A 14,703-nucleotide genomic window follows, 5' to 3' on the forward strand; every position below is an offset into this window, starting at 1 on the left:
TCAGCATTTAATCTGAACTGCTTCCACCTCAAGTGGTACTCACAAGTACATAGGGAATACATAGGTTTGCCTTGGAATCTGGAATTAGGTTCACATAGCATAGGTATGTTTCCTACCATGCAGGTGAAACTAAATAAATCAGTTTAGTGGTGATCTAGTCCATGTAATACCCCTGGCAATGCATAGAGCAGCCTATACAAATCACCTGGAATAAAGTTTTTGCATGTATAGATCAAATTCCAGTCTTCCTACACTTTGGTATTAAGAGGGCCTAGGTCAAAGTTATATTATTGCTTTGTTAAACTGTGAGAAAGGACACACAGATTCTCTGCAGATTGAGTCTTTTGTCCCTGTGACATCACTGGTCCTCAGCATTTTGTATGTGTCTTACTGACTGTATCCTGGTAGGAAGTGAATATGATGACTTCCTTGGTCAATTACAGCTTGGTTGTCTGTGTCTTCAGCTCTTTTTTAAGTAAATGGGAACTGTCTGTGATGAGAACCTTTGAAAGTCTGTCTGCACTTATAATTTCCCAGACTGCCTCTATTTTTCTGAGAACCCAGCAGGGCAGATGAAGTTGTATGTCTTGGCTGCGTGTAGGTAAGCACCATTTACAAAACTACCTCCAGGAATCATTCTTTGCACAGCATCTGAAATAGGTAAGCAAACATTAAGAGTCTCTGAATTGTCCTGCAATATTACTTCCTTTGCTTCCTGCATAGAAGAACCCTTTCAGGTTGTAATGAATTTTACCCTAAGTCTTAAAGATGAATACCTTGTACCTAGTCAGTATTGAATATTTGTACAAGAGCAGAATTCATACATCTTGCGCTTTTGTTCGCTTGAAAATATTTTAGTTACTTATTGTTCATCAAATATACAATTCATAACAAGTAACAATGCCTAGTTTAAGTGAAATCTCAAGCAGTTTCCTCTGATGAAATGGAGTATGTAACGAATATTTTATTATAATAGATATTCTTTTGTGACTCACTAACCTTCACATGAAAACAGAAGTATTTTTGCTACTTGTCCCAACAGCAAAATAATAAATATGAAAACCATAAACCTGCAGTTACATATGAAAAAGGTATTAAAAGAATAGTTATGCATGTTGGCATTAGATTTATGTTTCATTTCCATTATCTGTTTTAAACTATCCATCCAAAAATGTATCTATCCTTGAACTGTTTTAAAACAAGAATGGGCTTATCTTATCTAAGATAAACCATTTTATTTTATCTATACTGGGGCATCTTCTCTGAGCTAATAGTGTAGCCAATCTATATCAATAGAGAGAGCTCCACAACCTGCTCTCTGTCCCTAAAGCTGGCTGGCTGGCACAGCCTGGCTCCTACATACAGATAAGTTATTTTCCCTTTCCAAAACAACCTACCACTTAAATAGGAAGTGTCCATACTCCCTACTAGGAATGACCCCAGCTGGGATATAGACAGTGCTCAGGCATGGTCAGGGAGAGTGCTAGACGGCCAAGGCCAAAACTATGTGAGCAGCCTTGCTAACAATGTAACACAATGGACGATCTTATTGCAGTTCTTAGGCCCATACTCCAGTACCTTGGTAGTATACATGTAGACTTATATTGTTTCTACATTCAATGAAGGAGCTACGCTGAGGTGATATTCCATCTCACTTGTCTTACTTATGCGCTAGTATGGGATGAGTCAATATCTGGAGATACTTCTTTCAGTTAAATATAGGAAGTGCCTAGATAATTATATGATAGATTTCACATTTGGACAACTATAATTCATGTAGATTAGTACCAACATAGATGCTATGGCTTAGATTCATCCTGCCTAACATTGGGAATCACACATCTGATTTATAGAACGTACTGGATTCAAGTTTCCGATTTAGTCAATGGAAAAAAATACACAAGTCTGAAAGATAGAGCCAGGCCAAGATCTGAAATGACCTCTGCAAGTTCGTCTTTGTCACTTTGGCTATAAAGAGAGACTGAGACAACCGTAACTTAATTAACTAAGGTAGGTACCTCAATCTAAAGGCAAGGTTGAATCTGGCCTGATAATCACATTCCTGGGGCCCTGATTATAAGCACTCACCATGCAGATTCTTGGATCTCATGGGTTTTAAAATGGTGTAATTCTTGCCACTGCAGAGGGGAAAAGGATTTGGAAATATAGCTGAAGTATAGTCAAAATAGAAATATTTGTCTGAATCTGTAGACAGTATGAAGTAGTAGCTCTGAAAAATTCATCTTACTTGTCTCAGTTAGTCAAAGGGAAATTCTCTAACACACTGGATTCCTGCCCTTTTTCAGACAAATGAACTAAATCTTAGCCCAATTTTTCTAGAGGAATTTTGTACCATTTGAATTGCAATCACATCTTGTCAGCAGAATTTTTTCCCGAAGAACTGATAGGAGCTACAATTACTGGTAGGAAGTTATTAAAAAAAACCCCACATTTATGAAACCTTACTCAATATCTTATTAATTTGGAGGTCTTCATGCAAATTCAAAGAAAAGGTTACTTAAAGGAACAATTGGGAAATAGCAGCCACAGCATCAAATTGTACTACACACAGCATATAAACCCTGTGACACAAAAAAAGTTATTTCTAAAAAAAAAAAACAAGTCTAGTGCATATGAGAAATATGTGTGTAATCTTGTTCCTCCATCTGCCAGGAACTTTTTCAGTTTATTTTGCCCTTAAATTATCAACAGTGCAGTCTCTACTGTGAATGCCAGCACAACTGTAATCATATTTTTTGGTACATTTCACTGAAAATTCCCCAAGGCAGCACAGAATGTGGTTAAAATCAATTTAGGTTCTGTTTTACAGTCCCTACATGGGAGAATTTTTTTATTGCTTGCAGTGTCCCCATTTGTTTAGGTGAGCCCAAAGGGCAAAAACTGCAACTGGTACATCTAGGCAGTTAACTGAAAGAGGACGAGAGCAAGCTCAAGCATTAACCCCTTGTCTGTGCACGCCGCTTAACTGCTCACTCACCGCTGGCTCTGTCCTGTAGCTCCAGCTGCTTTCTCTCAGACAATACTTTTGATGTAGTTCAGTGAATATTTCAATTGAGCAACTACTTTTAAAGGAAGTACGTGCAGGGCCTCATCAGGCTGGACTCTAAGCCACACAGTCCTACAGTGCTATCCCACCTTCAGCCAAACTCACAAGTTGTTCTCCCTATCAAAGTAGGCAATACACAACCCAAATGTTATCCTACAGAAGTGCTGCTGAGGGGAATTGCATGAGAAAGCTGGCATGTTGTTCCAGATGCCTTGAAGAGCTGGAAAATCTGTAGGAAATAAATGTTATCATTTCATCACAGGGCCACCACACAGGGCCTGGAGGAACCAAAAGCCAAATATTATGAACAATGGCTGAAGTTAGCAGGTACCTTCTGATTTAAACAAGGGGTTAGGGCCTTGGCAGTCTTTTATGTAGTACTGTAGGCATACTAATGACATCTACACATCATAAATACTGCTTTTTAACACTCCAAGTGTTACTTTTACCCAAGTTCAATTTGTCCTTTTTTTTTTAACCTTTATTTCCATATTGTATTCTACCTTCCTTTTTTTCATGGTGCTTTTTGAGCTTTTCTTCATTGTTAATGGAATTGCAGGTGCAAATAATAATAACTGATCAACGGATTGTGCTTAATTCAAATGCAGGTACAAAAATGTTGATACAAATTGTAGGCTGTAAAAGCTTGCCCATATGCATGTCTACTTTTAGTATAGTTCATTCATGCACAAAAATTTACCAGGTCAATACAGCTTCAGAATAATAACAGAAAGGAACAAAGTGACTAATTTAATCTGCCTTTTTGATTTTTAGTTGTTGAGTTTACATGCTATTTAATGCTAATTACTTGGATTTCATTCAGATCTCCTTTTGACAAGCCAAAGGTGATGGTAAATTTGGATAAGTAAAAAATTCATGAAAACTGTTGCATGGTTGCTTGTATCGGTTTGTCTGTCTTTCATTCCCATCCACTTTCATGCTCAGAGCATGTGGAGTACATAGCATATCTTGCTAGGAGTGTAGCACACATATTATGTAGTCATTTTATTTTTCAAAAACAGCCCCTAAAGGAGATTTTCAGCGGAAAATGTTGATACATAGTAGTGCTTTATAATGTACCAAACAATATTAATTTAAAACTATCCTGTAGTGAGACCCCCCTGAACTTTCTTAAAAGCTTTGAACTTTTCAGTCACCATGAAATTATTCTGGGCAGTCGGCCAGTTCCTAAATAGACTGTGTGTACATTAGTAGCAAAGCTTTTAATTTTGAACATGATTGATCTCAGCCTCTTATGAAAACTGTCAACTAAAATGAAAGAGTTAGAGCATTGCAGCAAATTTTTCATGATCATTTAATTTCATTGAAATATTTACAGAGTGTTTATGTGAAATTTCACATACATTTGTCTCACAGACCACATGAAGAAGCATCATTCACACTTTACATTTTATACAATACTGTCCCTTCTTCCACAATCAGAATTAAATGAATAGAGAGCAAAACAAAAAGCTAGGAAGGACAGGTCCTAGCTCTTTGGCTATGCTAACTCTGTTTCTTCTTTGGAATGTTCTCACCAAAGTGTCAATATCTTAGAAATTCAATGAATGTTAAATTTGAAGTTTCAGATTGCTTTGCCAAGGACATTACTTTTGAGGATGATTCTGTCTCTAAATGCAAATTGGTGATGTTAAGAGATGCTCACCTTAGTTGGCCCTTTGAAATGTTCAAGTGATCTTTTTCCTATTACCAGACCCTGGGGCACTTTGCATTCCAAGCCGGCAGCTCCCGCCTGAGTTCTTAATGAAGCTTCTGCATGTGCAGGCACTTCTCACATCCTGCTACTGTTGAAGAGGATGTAGGCTGGAGGGCAGGTGTGACACTGTCATGTACTTGCCTGAAGATCTGAAGTGCATTGTGGCATCTCTCTTGTGGTGAACTTACAGAGAAACTGTGGGAATGCAGCTCTCCCAATCAGGTCCTGCTGCTTGTCTCACTCCAATGATTTAATGTTTTTACAGCAACTCCAGTTGCTGCTGTCAAAGAAGTTTCCGTATGCACTTTAAAATAACTCATTGGTGTCACCCTGACCACACATGCAGTGATTAATATCTGGGTGAATGTAGTACTACAATGTTTTAAGGTAAGAACACTAAGAACTATCATTTATTGCCTTCCCCTCCTCTTCAGGTTCTACATAGAATGAATCATGGAATCATAGAATGGTTTGAGTTGGATGAGACCTTAAAAATCATCTAATTCCAACCCCCCCACTAGTGGGACACCTCCCACCAGAATAGGCTGCTCAAGGCCCCATCCAACCTGGCCTTGAACACCTCCAGGGATGGGGCATCCACAACTTGCTTGGGCAACCTGTTCCCATGGCTCACCGCCCTCACTGTGAAGAATTTCTTCCTAATGTCTAGTCAAAATCTTCCCCTCTCCAATTTATAGCCATTCTCCCTAGTCCTATCACTACACGCATTTGTAAAAACTCCCTCCCCAGCTCTCTTGTATGCCTCTTTTAAGTACTGGAAGATCACTACAAGGTCTCCTCAGAGCCTTCTCTTCTTCAGGCTGAACAAGTCTCTCAGCCTGTCCTCTTATGGAAGGTTCTCCAGCCCTCTAATCATCTCTGTGGCCCTCTGCTGGACCTGTTCCAACAGTTCCATATCCTTCTTATGTTGAGGATTCCAGAACAGGACACAATACTCCAGGTGGGGTCTCACAAGAGCAGAATAGAGGGACTGAATCACCTCCCTTGACCTGCTGGCCACGCTTCTTTTGATGCAGTCCAGGATACAGTTGGTCTTCTGGGCTGTGAGCACACGTTGCCAGCTCATGTTGAGCTTCTCATCAATCATTACCCCTAAGTACTTCTCCACAGGGCTGCTCTCAATCACATCAACTCCCATCCTGTGCTGAAACTGCAGATTGCCCTGACCCAGGTGTAGGACCTTACACTTCGCCTTGTTGAACCTCATGAGATTCACACAGGCCCACTTCTCCAGCTTGTCCAAGTCCCTCTGGATGACATCCTGTCCTTCCAGTGTGGCAACTGCACCACTCAGCTTGGTGTCATCTGCAAACTTGCTCAGGGTGCACTCAATCTCACTGTCTATATCATTGATGAGGATACTAGACAGATACAGTACCCCTGAGGGACACCACTTGTCATGCATCTCCACCTAGACATTGACCCATTGACCACTTCTCTCTGAATACAATCATCCAACCAATTTCTTATCCACCAAACAGTCCACCCATCAAATCCGTATCTCTCCAATTTAGAGAGAAGGATGTTGGGGGGGACTGTGTCAAAGGCTTTACAGAAATCCAGATAGATTGCATCCATTGCTTTTCCCACGTTCACTGATGTGGTTACCCCATCACAGAAAGCCACTAGGTTGGTCAGATAGGTTTTGCCCTTGGTGAAGCCATGGTGGCTGCCACTAATCAGCTCCCCACTCTCCATATCCTTTAGCTTAGCTTATAGGAGGATCTGTCCAATGATCTTCCCAAGCACAGAGTTGAGGCTGACAGGTCTGTAGTTCTCAGTTTTCTACCCTTTTTAAAAATGGGCACAATGTTACCCTTCTTCCAGTCACCAGGGACTTCTCCTGATTGCCATGAATTTTCATATATTATGGAGAGTGGCTTGGCAACCACATTGTCCAATTCCCTCAGGACTCTGGGATTCGTCTCATCACCTCCCATCGTCACATATGTGTTCAGGTTCCTCAAGTGGTCACAAACCTGATCCTCCCCTACAGTGGGGAGGGGCTTTAGCCCCCTGTTCCCAGTCTTGTTGTTCATTGAGTGAAGAGAGCGGTTGCCAGTGAGGACTGAGGCAAAAAAAGTTGTTGAGTACCTCAGCCTTCTACTCATTTGTTGATACGAGGTCACCATTTTAATCCATCAGTAGGGGCATGCTGTCTTTAACCTTCCATTTCTGATTGACATATCTGTAGAAGCCCTTCTTGTTGGTCTTCACTTTCCTTGCCAAATTCAGCTCCAGCTGTGCCTTGGCCTCCCTGACCCTATCCCTACACAATTGGGCAGCATCCCCATACTCTTCCCAGGTTCCCTGTCCCTGCTTGCACACCCTGTGCAGTCCTTTCTTGCTCTTCTGTTTGACCAGCAGGTCTCGACTCAGCCACACTGGTCTCTTCCCTTCCCTGCCTGATTTCCTACATCTGGGAACAGTACTGTTGTGCTTTATGGAAAGCATCCTTAAATATTTGCCAGCTCTTTTCTGCTCCCTTGTTCCTGAGGACCATATCCCATTGGGTCCTACTGACTAAATCCTTGAAGAGCTGGAAGTCTACTTTCCTGAAATTTAGGATCCTGACTGTACTCCTCGCCTACCCCATATCCCTCAGGACCTTGAACTCTACCAGTGCATGATCACTGCAGTCCAGGCTGCCTCCAGTCTTGACTTCACTGATGAACTCACTTGTATTGATGACTGTCAGGTCCAGTATTGCATCCCCTCAGGTGAGGGTGATTATTAGCTGGGTTAAGAAATTATCTTCAATGCATGCTAGGAGTCTCCTGGATTGCCTACAGCTTGCCATCCTACTTTCCCAGCATATGTTAGGGTGATTGAAGTCCCCCAGTATGATGACAGCTTGCAAGCATGAAGCTTCCTGTAGCTGGAGAAAGAAGTCTTCATCAGTTGGCTCTCTTTGATCAGGTAGCCTGTAGTGTACACCATCCACAAGGTTCCCGTTTGTTCCTTTGTCTTTTATTCTGACCCACATGCTTTCAACCTGTTCATGGCTACTTAAAGACAACTCTTCATGCTTTATCCATTTCCTGATATAGAGGGCAACACCTCCATCCCTCCTTCCTGGTCTGCCCCTTCTGAACAGCCTGTAGCCATCTATAGCCACACTTCAGTCATGGGAGTCATCCCACCAAGTTTCAGCAATGGCAACCAGATCATAGCTTTCTAGTAGCACAGCCAAGGTTGCCACACAAACTACAGCACAACTCGGATTCGATCTGACACACCTTAATACCAGGAAAAAAAAAAAAAAAAGAAGGCACGTTATGATAAGTAAGAAAGAGAGAAAAAAAGTAGCAGCAGGGACAAGAAAAAAAAAAACTCACTACTCAATGGGCACAGCAGTTCCTCTGGAAAACATGGTTCATCCACCAGCATTTCTTCAGGAACATGTGGTCCAGTAGTTCTTTAGCAGCACTTCTTCAGGCTGGTTCTATGGGGCGGGTGGGCGCACACACTGTGGCTTCTTGGCAAGTTCTGTTTATGGGGCAAGTCTGTCACATTAGCATGTGAGGGGTGGTCTTGCTGTGAAAGTTCTCAAATCGGAGCATGTGCAGAAGCTCCTTTGGGAAGGTTCTTAAATTGAGTCTGGGGGCTCCAGAGCGGAGGGAGGGGATGACACAGGAGGGCACACAAGACAGTGCCTGCTGCTGCACCTCCTTCCCCTCACTCCCTGCAGCAGCTGCAGCCCATTGCAGGTGAGAGAGAGGAAGCAATGCCTGCTCCTACATCTCCTGCTCTCATTGAAATAAAAGCCACAGCAAAGCCCCTCCAGTGTAGCTCAGCCCTGCACTCAGACAATATTTAAGACACAGACAATACCAGCAAATGACTCAGTCTTTACATGGTCTAAGACAATTATGTAAACAGATCAGGGAGAGCTTGTAGCTGAACATATTATTCAAGCTACCATTGGAATTCCAAATTAATAATTTGTCTCTGCCACTCTTCATCATTTATTTACTGTTTGGATAAGTTCTTCCGATCTAGATTTAGAGCAGACAGTTGTACTGTGTTTATTGTACCATTAAATATGCCCCTGTAAACTCAAGTGCTGTAGAAATAATGGAACTAGGCATAAAATCCTACTATGGCTTTACAGGAACTGTTCTAGCAGCCACGAGAGTTTAGCCAGTCCAGGCTGACAAAATGTTGTTGAACAGCACCCAGTAGGCTCTTAGGAGTTGGAGATTGATGGCCACATGGAGTAAATCAGACCAATGTGCATTTTCTTGCCAATAGTAATAATAATAAATAAAACAAAAAAATCACAGAAAAAATGTCCTGATATTTTGAGTTTAGCTGTTACTAGAAATGCACTGCACCATCATTCCACATTTCAACAAAATCTTGTACCTTCAAAAATATAAGTGTTTGTTATGTGATAAGGAAAGTTGAAATGTAAAGGTTTTAAGCAACAATACAATGTAGAATGTATGTCGTGTGGAGCAACAATTACACTCTAAGTGCATAGAGAAGAACTCAGTGAAGCTAAATGTCTCGTTCTTCCCAATATGTAATATTATCACAGTATGAGTAATTGGAGATATTCTGTAGAACTGCTTTGGCTTTAGGTTATTTTAAAGCCTATCTTGAATCATTCTCCTCTTTAGAAAGATAGGGGAATATTGCTGCCCCCTTGCTTACTTTTTGAACTCTACAGTTTTCTGCTTCCAAGCTCTCCTTGAGCTGTTCTGCACTGAGACTTTAGGCAACATTGCTCTCTGTCATATGCTGTATTCTGTACAGACTGACCTCTGTAAACAGGAGTTCATAGCTGTGAGAGACATTACTCGTCCATGCCAAAAGCTGCAATGATTTCTTACTAAAAAGCAACTGAGAAGAAACTGGAAACCTTTTTTTTTTCTCTCAAAAAATTACCCCTTCCCGAAGCTTTTCAACAGTACAAAATTGTAGAAGAGCCCTGTTGCATTATCCAATTAATTTCCTTGTCAGTGAAGGATTTTTTTATGTGTTCCTCTGGCATTTCAAGAGTTCTGTCTAATCTGAATTTGAAATGATGAGGCGCTTCCTTCCAGAGACTTCTCTGAAACACTCAGATACTACCCTGTAAGGATAGTAATCTTTATTCTAAGCCTTTCTTAATTTCATCCTCTGATTCCTATATTTGGGGTACTCTATTATATTCTTGAAATAATTTGTTTTCAAATATTTCTTACATAAATTTAGGTTGGCTCCCACTTTATTATCAGTTATAGTAGATGCAGCATAAATATTAGCCCCCTTCAGTATTTCTCTCCTTTTTTCTCCCTTGCCATAACTGCTTGAAGTAGGTTCCCCCTAGCTTTCATGTCTCTCTTCTGCACTGTTTTTGGTTTGTATCTGTAAGACCAATAAAATAATATTTAGAAGTGAGTGCATACCTAAGTATGATCTCTTCGAACCAGCATGGAGAGGAGCTGTGGACTTCTGTATCATTTCTAAACCTATATGTCTAATTATCAGAGACTGTGAGCACAGCCTTTACCTGGTAATGTAATTGGTGCCCAAATTGGCCTTTTGATGCTGTATTGAAGTACAAGTTCTTGTTTTGTTTCTGCTCTTATTCTTACTCTAGAATTTTTTTAGCCTGTTACTTCCAATCCCTGTTTCTAAATGTGTCCTTTTCCTTATCTGCCCTGATATTTGCAACTGTTCATGTACTAATATCAAGTGAATTTCACTGATGTCATAATTTCTTCCTTTTAAGGATCATTAATGAAGCAATGAAACAGGACTGGACATAATACAGATTTATGCAATATTGCCCTTCTAGTCTGACTAAGTGCTTTATCATTAATCATTAGCCTTTGTGTGTAATTCTTCAAACATTTTTCAGTCCACATGACAACTTATATCCAATGAAATATGAACTGTTTTTCATTTTAAGCTGTTCTGTGGCTGGAAGTGGTGATGTTGCTGGTAGCGTGACAGTGCAGCAGAGCAGCTGTTCTCCTATAGCATGCTGTGGGAGCGTGCATTTCACTAAACAGTGCAAATGACAGTTACAAGTCCGTTTGACTTCCTGGGCAATTGCCCCTGGTAAAAATCTATAGCTGATGTCTATCAGCAGTATTCCCTGCAGGTGCTGATGGTAAAAATCTGCTTTAAACCATAAGCTTCTAAGCTTGTGATCACAAGCAGGTGGAAGGAGAACTGAAATAATCTGTTAGGTGTATGCTTGTTGAAACAGTATGTAATACACGTACCATTTAAAATAAAAGTACGAATCAATTTCACTGACTCTTTTTGACTTGGCACTTTTTTGCAATGACACAACTGAACTGCTACATAAGGTAATCAGAATTTGGCAATCATATCTCCATATCACATCTCTTCTTTCTTATGTCATCAGATGTAGCCATCATCTGTCGACATCCATAGATGCATCTGCCTCTTCTCTATTTAGCTGTGTGATATTCCATGGAATATCTGTTCGTGGATACTTAAAAATGCAACATTCACTATGTGATTTGCTGCCACTCAGTATCAGAATTGCTGATGTAGATGGATTCTTTTGAGTCCTTTGTTATTATTTATAATACTCATCTAAATGTAATTTTCCAGTTATTTTCATGTTCTAAGAGCTGGATTCCTTTAAAATTTCTCCCCTTTTAAAATTCTATGTTCTATTTGAATATCGAAGAGCAGTCAGCATGTACAGGAAGATGTGTCTAATATAAAAAGATCATGAGTGTTTATTTGCTTGATAAAGTGTTAGGGATCTGTGAAGAAAACACAAAAATAAGCATACTGAATAGGACACTAATAAGCCTTGTATTTTAAAATTAGAATTATTAGCAATCCTCCCATTTTGTGACTTTCAATTAACGGCATGGCATTGTTAGGTATTTGTCAGCTTCTAGCACAAGCAGACCAACAAACTTGTATCAAATTTACCCTCAGTAGTTCTTTGCTGCCATCTTCTGTTTCTTTAAATGTTTGCAGTTATTATTTGGATTTCAAAAAGCAACACTGGGCTATTGCAGAATAAAATTTCCCTTTCTGTCGTTTTTTTTTTTTTTCATTTCCCTGTTTCCAGCTAAAGCAAAGTGAAGCAAATGCAGATACAAAGGAGAAGCTTCCACTGCGTCTACGCATCTTTGAAAAATTTCCAAACAGGCCACAAATGGTGAAAATCTCCAAGCTTCCCTCAGATTTCACAGTTCCAAAAATAAGGTATTAAGGTATTTCCATTACAAGTAGCTGTCTAAACTTGTCTGGTGTGATGTAGCACCCAAAATATTTTAACTATTTTCCTTATGGTTTAGCCAGGTCATATAGAAAATCAGAAATGAACCATAATTAACATTGGCATCAAAAGGATATGACATTTTCCTTTTACTTCATATTTTACCTTTGGAAAAAAACATAAATCCTAGTGCTCCTTTATAACGTGTTCATGTAAGCAAGTAGCTTGTCCAGAACTGACACAAGTACAATATGATTGAAAAGCGTATTGTTTCTCCACTCCCATTTGGATTTTAGATTATTGGCTGACATAAGCAACTAGCGGTCTAAGCAATTCTCTTGTAGCTTTTTAAAGATAAAGTCAATTGGCAGCAAATCATTAGAGGGGATAACTGGCCATCCAATACCAGTTACTCCGTGGTGACCTTGTCACCTCTTTGGATTCATGTAATTTTCCACTTTCCTGTAAAACTCACCTTAACAAAGGATCGGACCCTCTGTTGGCTACTAGATAACCAGTTATAGTACAGTTACTCTTGGTGTCCTCCCAAAACAATCTTGCAGAAATTCAAAGGGTGCTCTAAAACGTACAGGCTGCAATGACTGCTGAAACAGCACAGACCAGCCAAACAGGTCCTGTGGCCATGCCCGTTCCAGTATCCCCACCGAGTGCATGCCAGGAGAGAGGATAGTGTGAAAGATAGCTGTCATTGTTCTGTGTCTCCTAAGGTTATATTTATTTTTATTAAACTCACAAGGAAGGTAATGCAATTGATTTGACTGGTTTGTATAATCTTAGCTTAGTGAAAGGAACAATGCTGATCAGAAGTCAGGAAAAAGAACCTTGCAGTCGTCAAAGAAGCAGTCATAGATGGTTTTCTTCTAGTATCAAAATACTGTTTGGTTATATAGGGAGGACTTTCTCCTAGTCTTAGTCTTTTTTGGCATGCAATCGTGCTAACTACTGAAAAAGACTTTGTACTATCACTAGTAAACCGTATCTTTAAATCTGAAGTTATTGTACTATGTAGAACTATCTCTCCAGATAAAAATTAGTTTAGACATAGTCAAGTTACACTGAAAATACAGCAACTTGAAATACAGAAGGATACAGGTATATTTGTTGTAAACAGAAATGCTTCTACTTTGAAACATGGCATATGTGAGGCACAGAATTGCTGAAGCGCCTTAATACTGTCATTCAAAGCAGCTATATGAACAGATGTTGTTTGAAATCTTGAAGAAAGACTTTTTTGGAGAGAGTATGTTTGCTTTGGATTATATCAGCATTTGATTTACATTGAAGTAACAAATCACTGCTTAATGAGCTCAAAAGAGCTGAAAACTGCAAAAGACACTTCACATATTTAGCATTTCTATTGGTAGATATATAAATAAAAGAATTATTAATAAAAGGAATTATTTTCTTCAAATCTCCACGCAAGCTGTTCACCTCTCAATGCAGTTATGGATTACTCTAATAAATGAATTTCAGTTTTAAAGGTTGTTTCTATTCATCTATACATTTACATAGTACAATTTTTTCTTGTGTTTTATCCATCTTAGCACTAATGAGTTGTGGCATGTCATAAAGAAAACCAAATATTAAGTCTTCCTGGGTTTTTAATCTATCTATATCTTCTATTTTTTAACAAGGGAAAGTTTTATGAAGCAGTTTATTGATCGCCAGCAACAAGACACCAGCTGTTTATTGCGAAGACTTCCTTCAGCTTCTTCTTCCTCATGTGACCACTCTAAAAAATCAGCAATTGAAGAAAATAAATATATTGATCAAAAGGTAAATCAAGAGTATATGTCTTTTCTTGGGCATTGTGAGGAAAGACTTAAGATTACCCAGTTTGCCAAAGTACATTAAAATGAACAGAAGTTGGGATGATTGAACACAGTATAAAAGGCTATATTTCATTTAGCCTTAAAAAGATATCACAGCAGATCCTCATTTGCTTTAACTTTTCCTTTCTCCTTTGACTTCAAAATTCAAGATCTGATACATATTTTGTTCAATGCACCCATCCCATTAAGATATTTTTTAAGTAGTCTTGCTGTTAGTAACCAAGAAGCTAGTGGAAAATTAAAGTTTGTGAATATCACACTGGATTTTTGAGTGCCTGTTTTACTAACAGTGCTAACCACAGAGTGCAATCAGAATAAAAAGCCCAAAATCTTGAATACTATGTGAGATCAAATTTTACTTAACTTATTAAAACAAGAAAGGTAACAAATGATTAGTGGTGATTTAGTAGTGATTAACAGCAATTTAACAGCTTTAAAAGCAATGTGTCTAATCATTACTACAAATGAATAAATATAATAATTAAGAAAGATGCATCACCAGTTGTCCTATTATGATCATCCAGATCCGCAGTTGCTGGGGAGCCCCTTTTGCAGGGATGATTTGGAGAGCCTTCCTGGATAATTGGGAGGTCCTAACGTACGACTCGTAGGTGAGGTCGCCAAAGTCACTGGAAGAGGGTCCAGCTTTTATATTGTTAAATAAACAACTTAAATCATTCTAAAACTGCAGAAACTCTGGTCTCAGAGTTGGTTGGATTTGAAAAATATCAGGGCTGTTTGGAATTACGATGATGCAACATCAGTAAACCCATGTGATTTTTGACACTTTGCAAAACTACTGAAAACTGCAGAAAAAAATCTTCATGTGCATTATGGAAGG

General features: G+C 39.3%; 1 protein-coding gene across 5 annotated transcripts in view; it reads left to right on the forward strand.

The window, feature by feature from the left end:
- NALCN (sodium leak channel, non-selective) overlaps nt 1–14,703 on the forward strand; it is a 229,008-nt gene that overhangs the window by 159,443 nt on the left and 54,862 nt on the right. For all 5 annotated transcript variants that reach the window (XM_054085381.1, XM_054085371.1, XM_054085388.1 and 2 more), the window contains 2 exons: nt 11,860–11,996; nt 13,665–13,806. In XM_054085381.1, coding sequence (XP_053941356.1) covers nt 11,860–11,996; nt 13,665–13,806 — 279 coding nt within the window. The remainder of the gene's footprint in view (nt 1–11,859; nt 11,997–13,664; nt 13,807–14,703) is intronic.

The sequence above is a fragment of the Cuculus canorus genome, chromosome 1, assembly GCF_017976375.1.
Source record: "Cuculus canorus isolate bCucCan1 chromosome 1, bCucCan1.pri, whole genome shotgun sequence".
Lineage (NCBI taxonomy): Eukaryota > Metazoa > Chordata > Aves > Cuculiformes > Cuculidae > Cuculus > Cuculus canorus.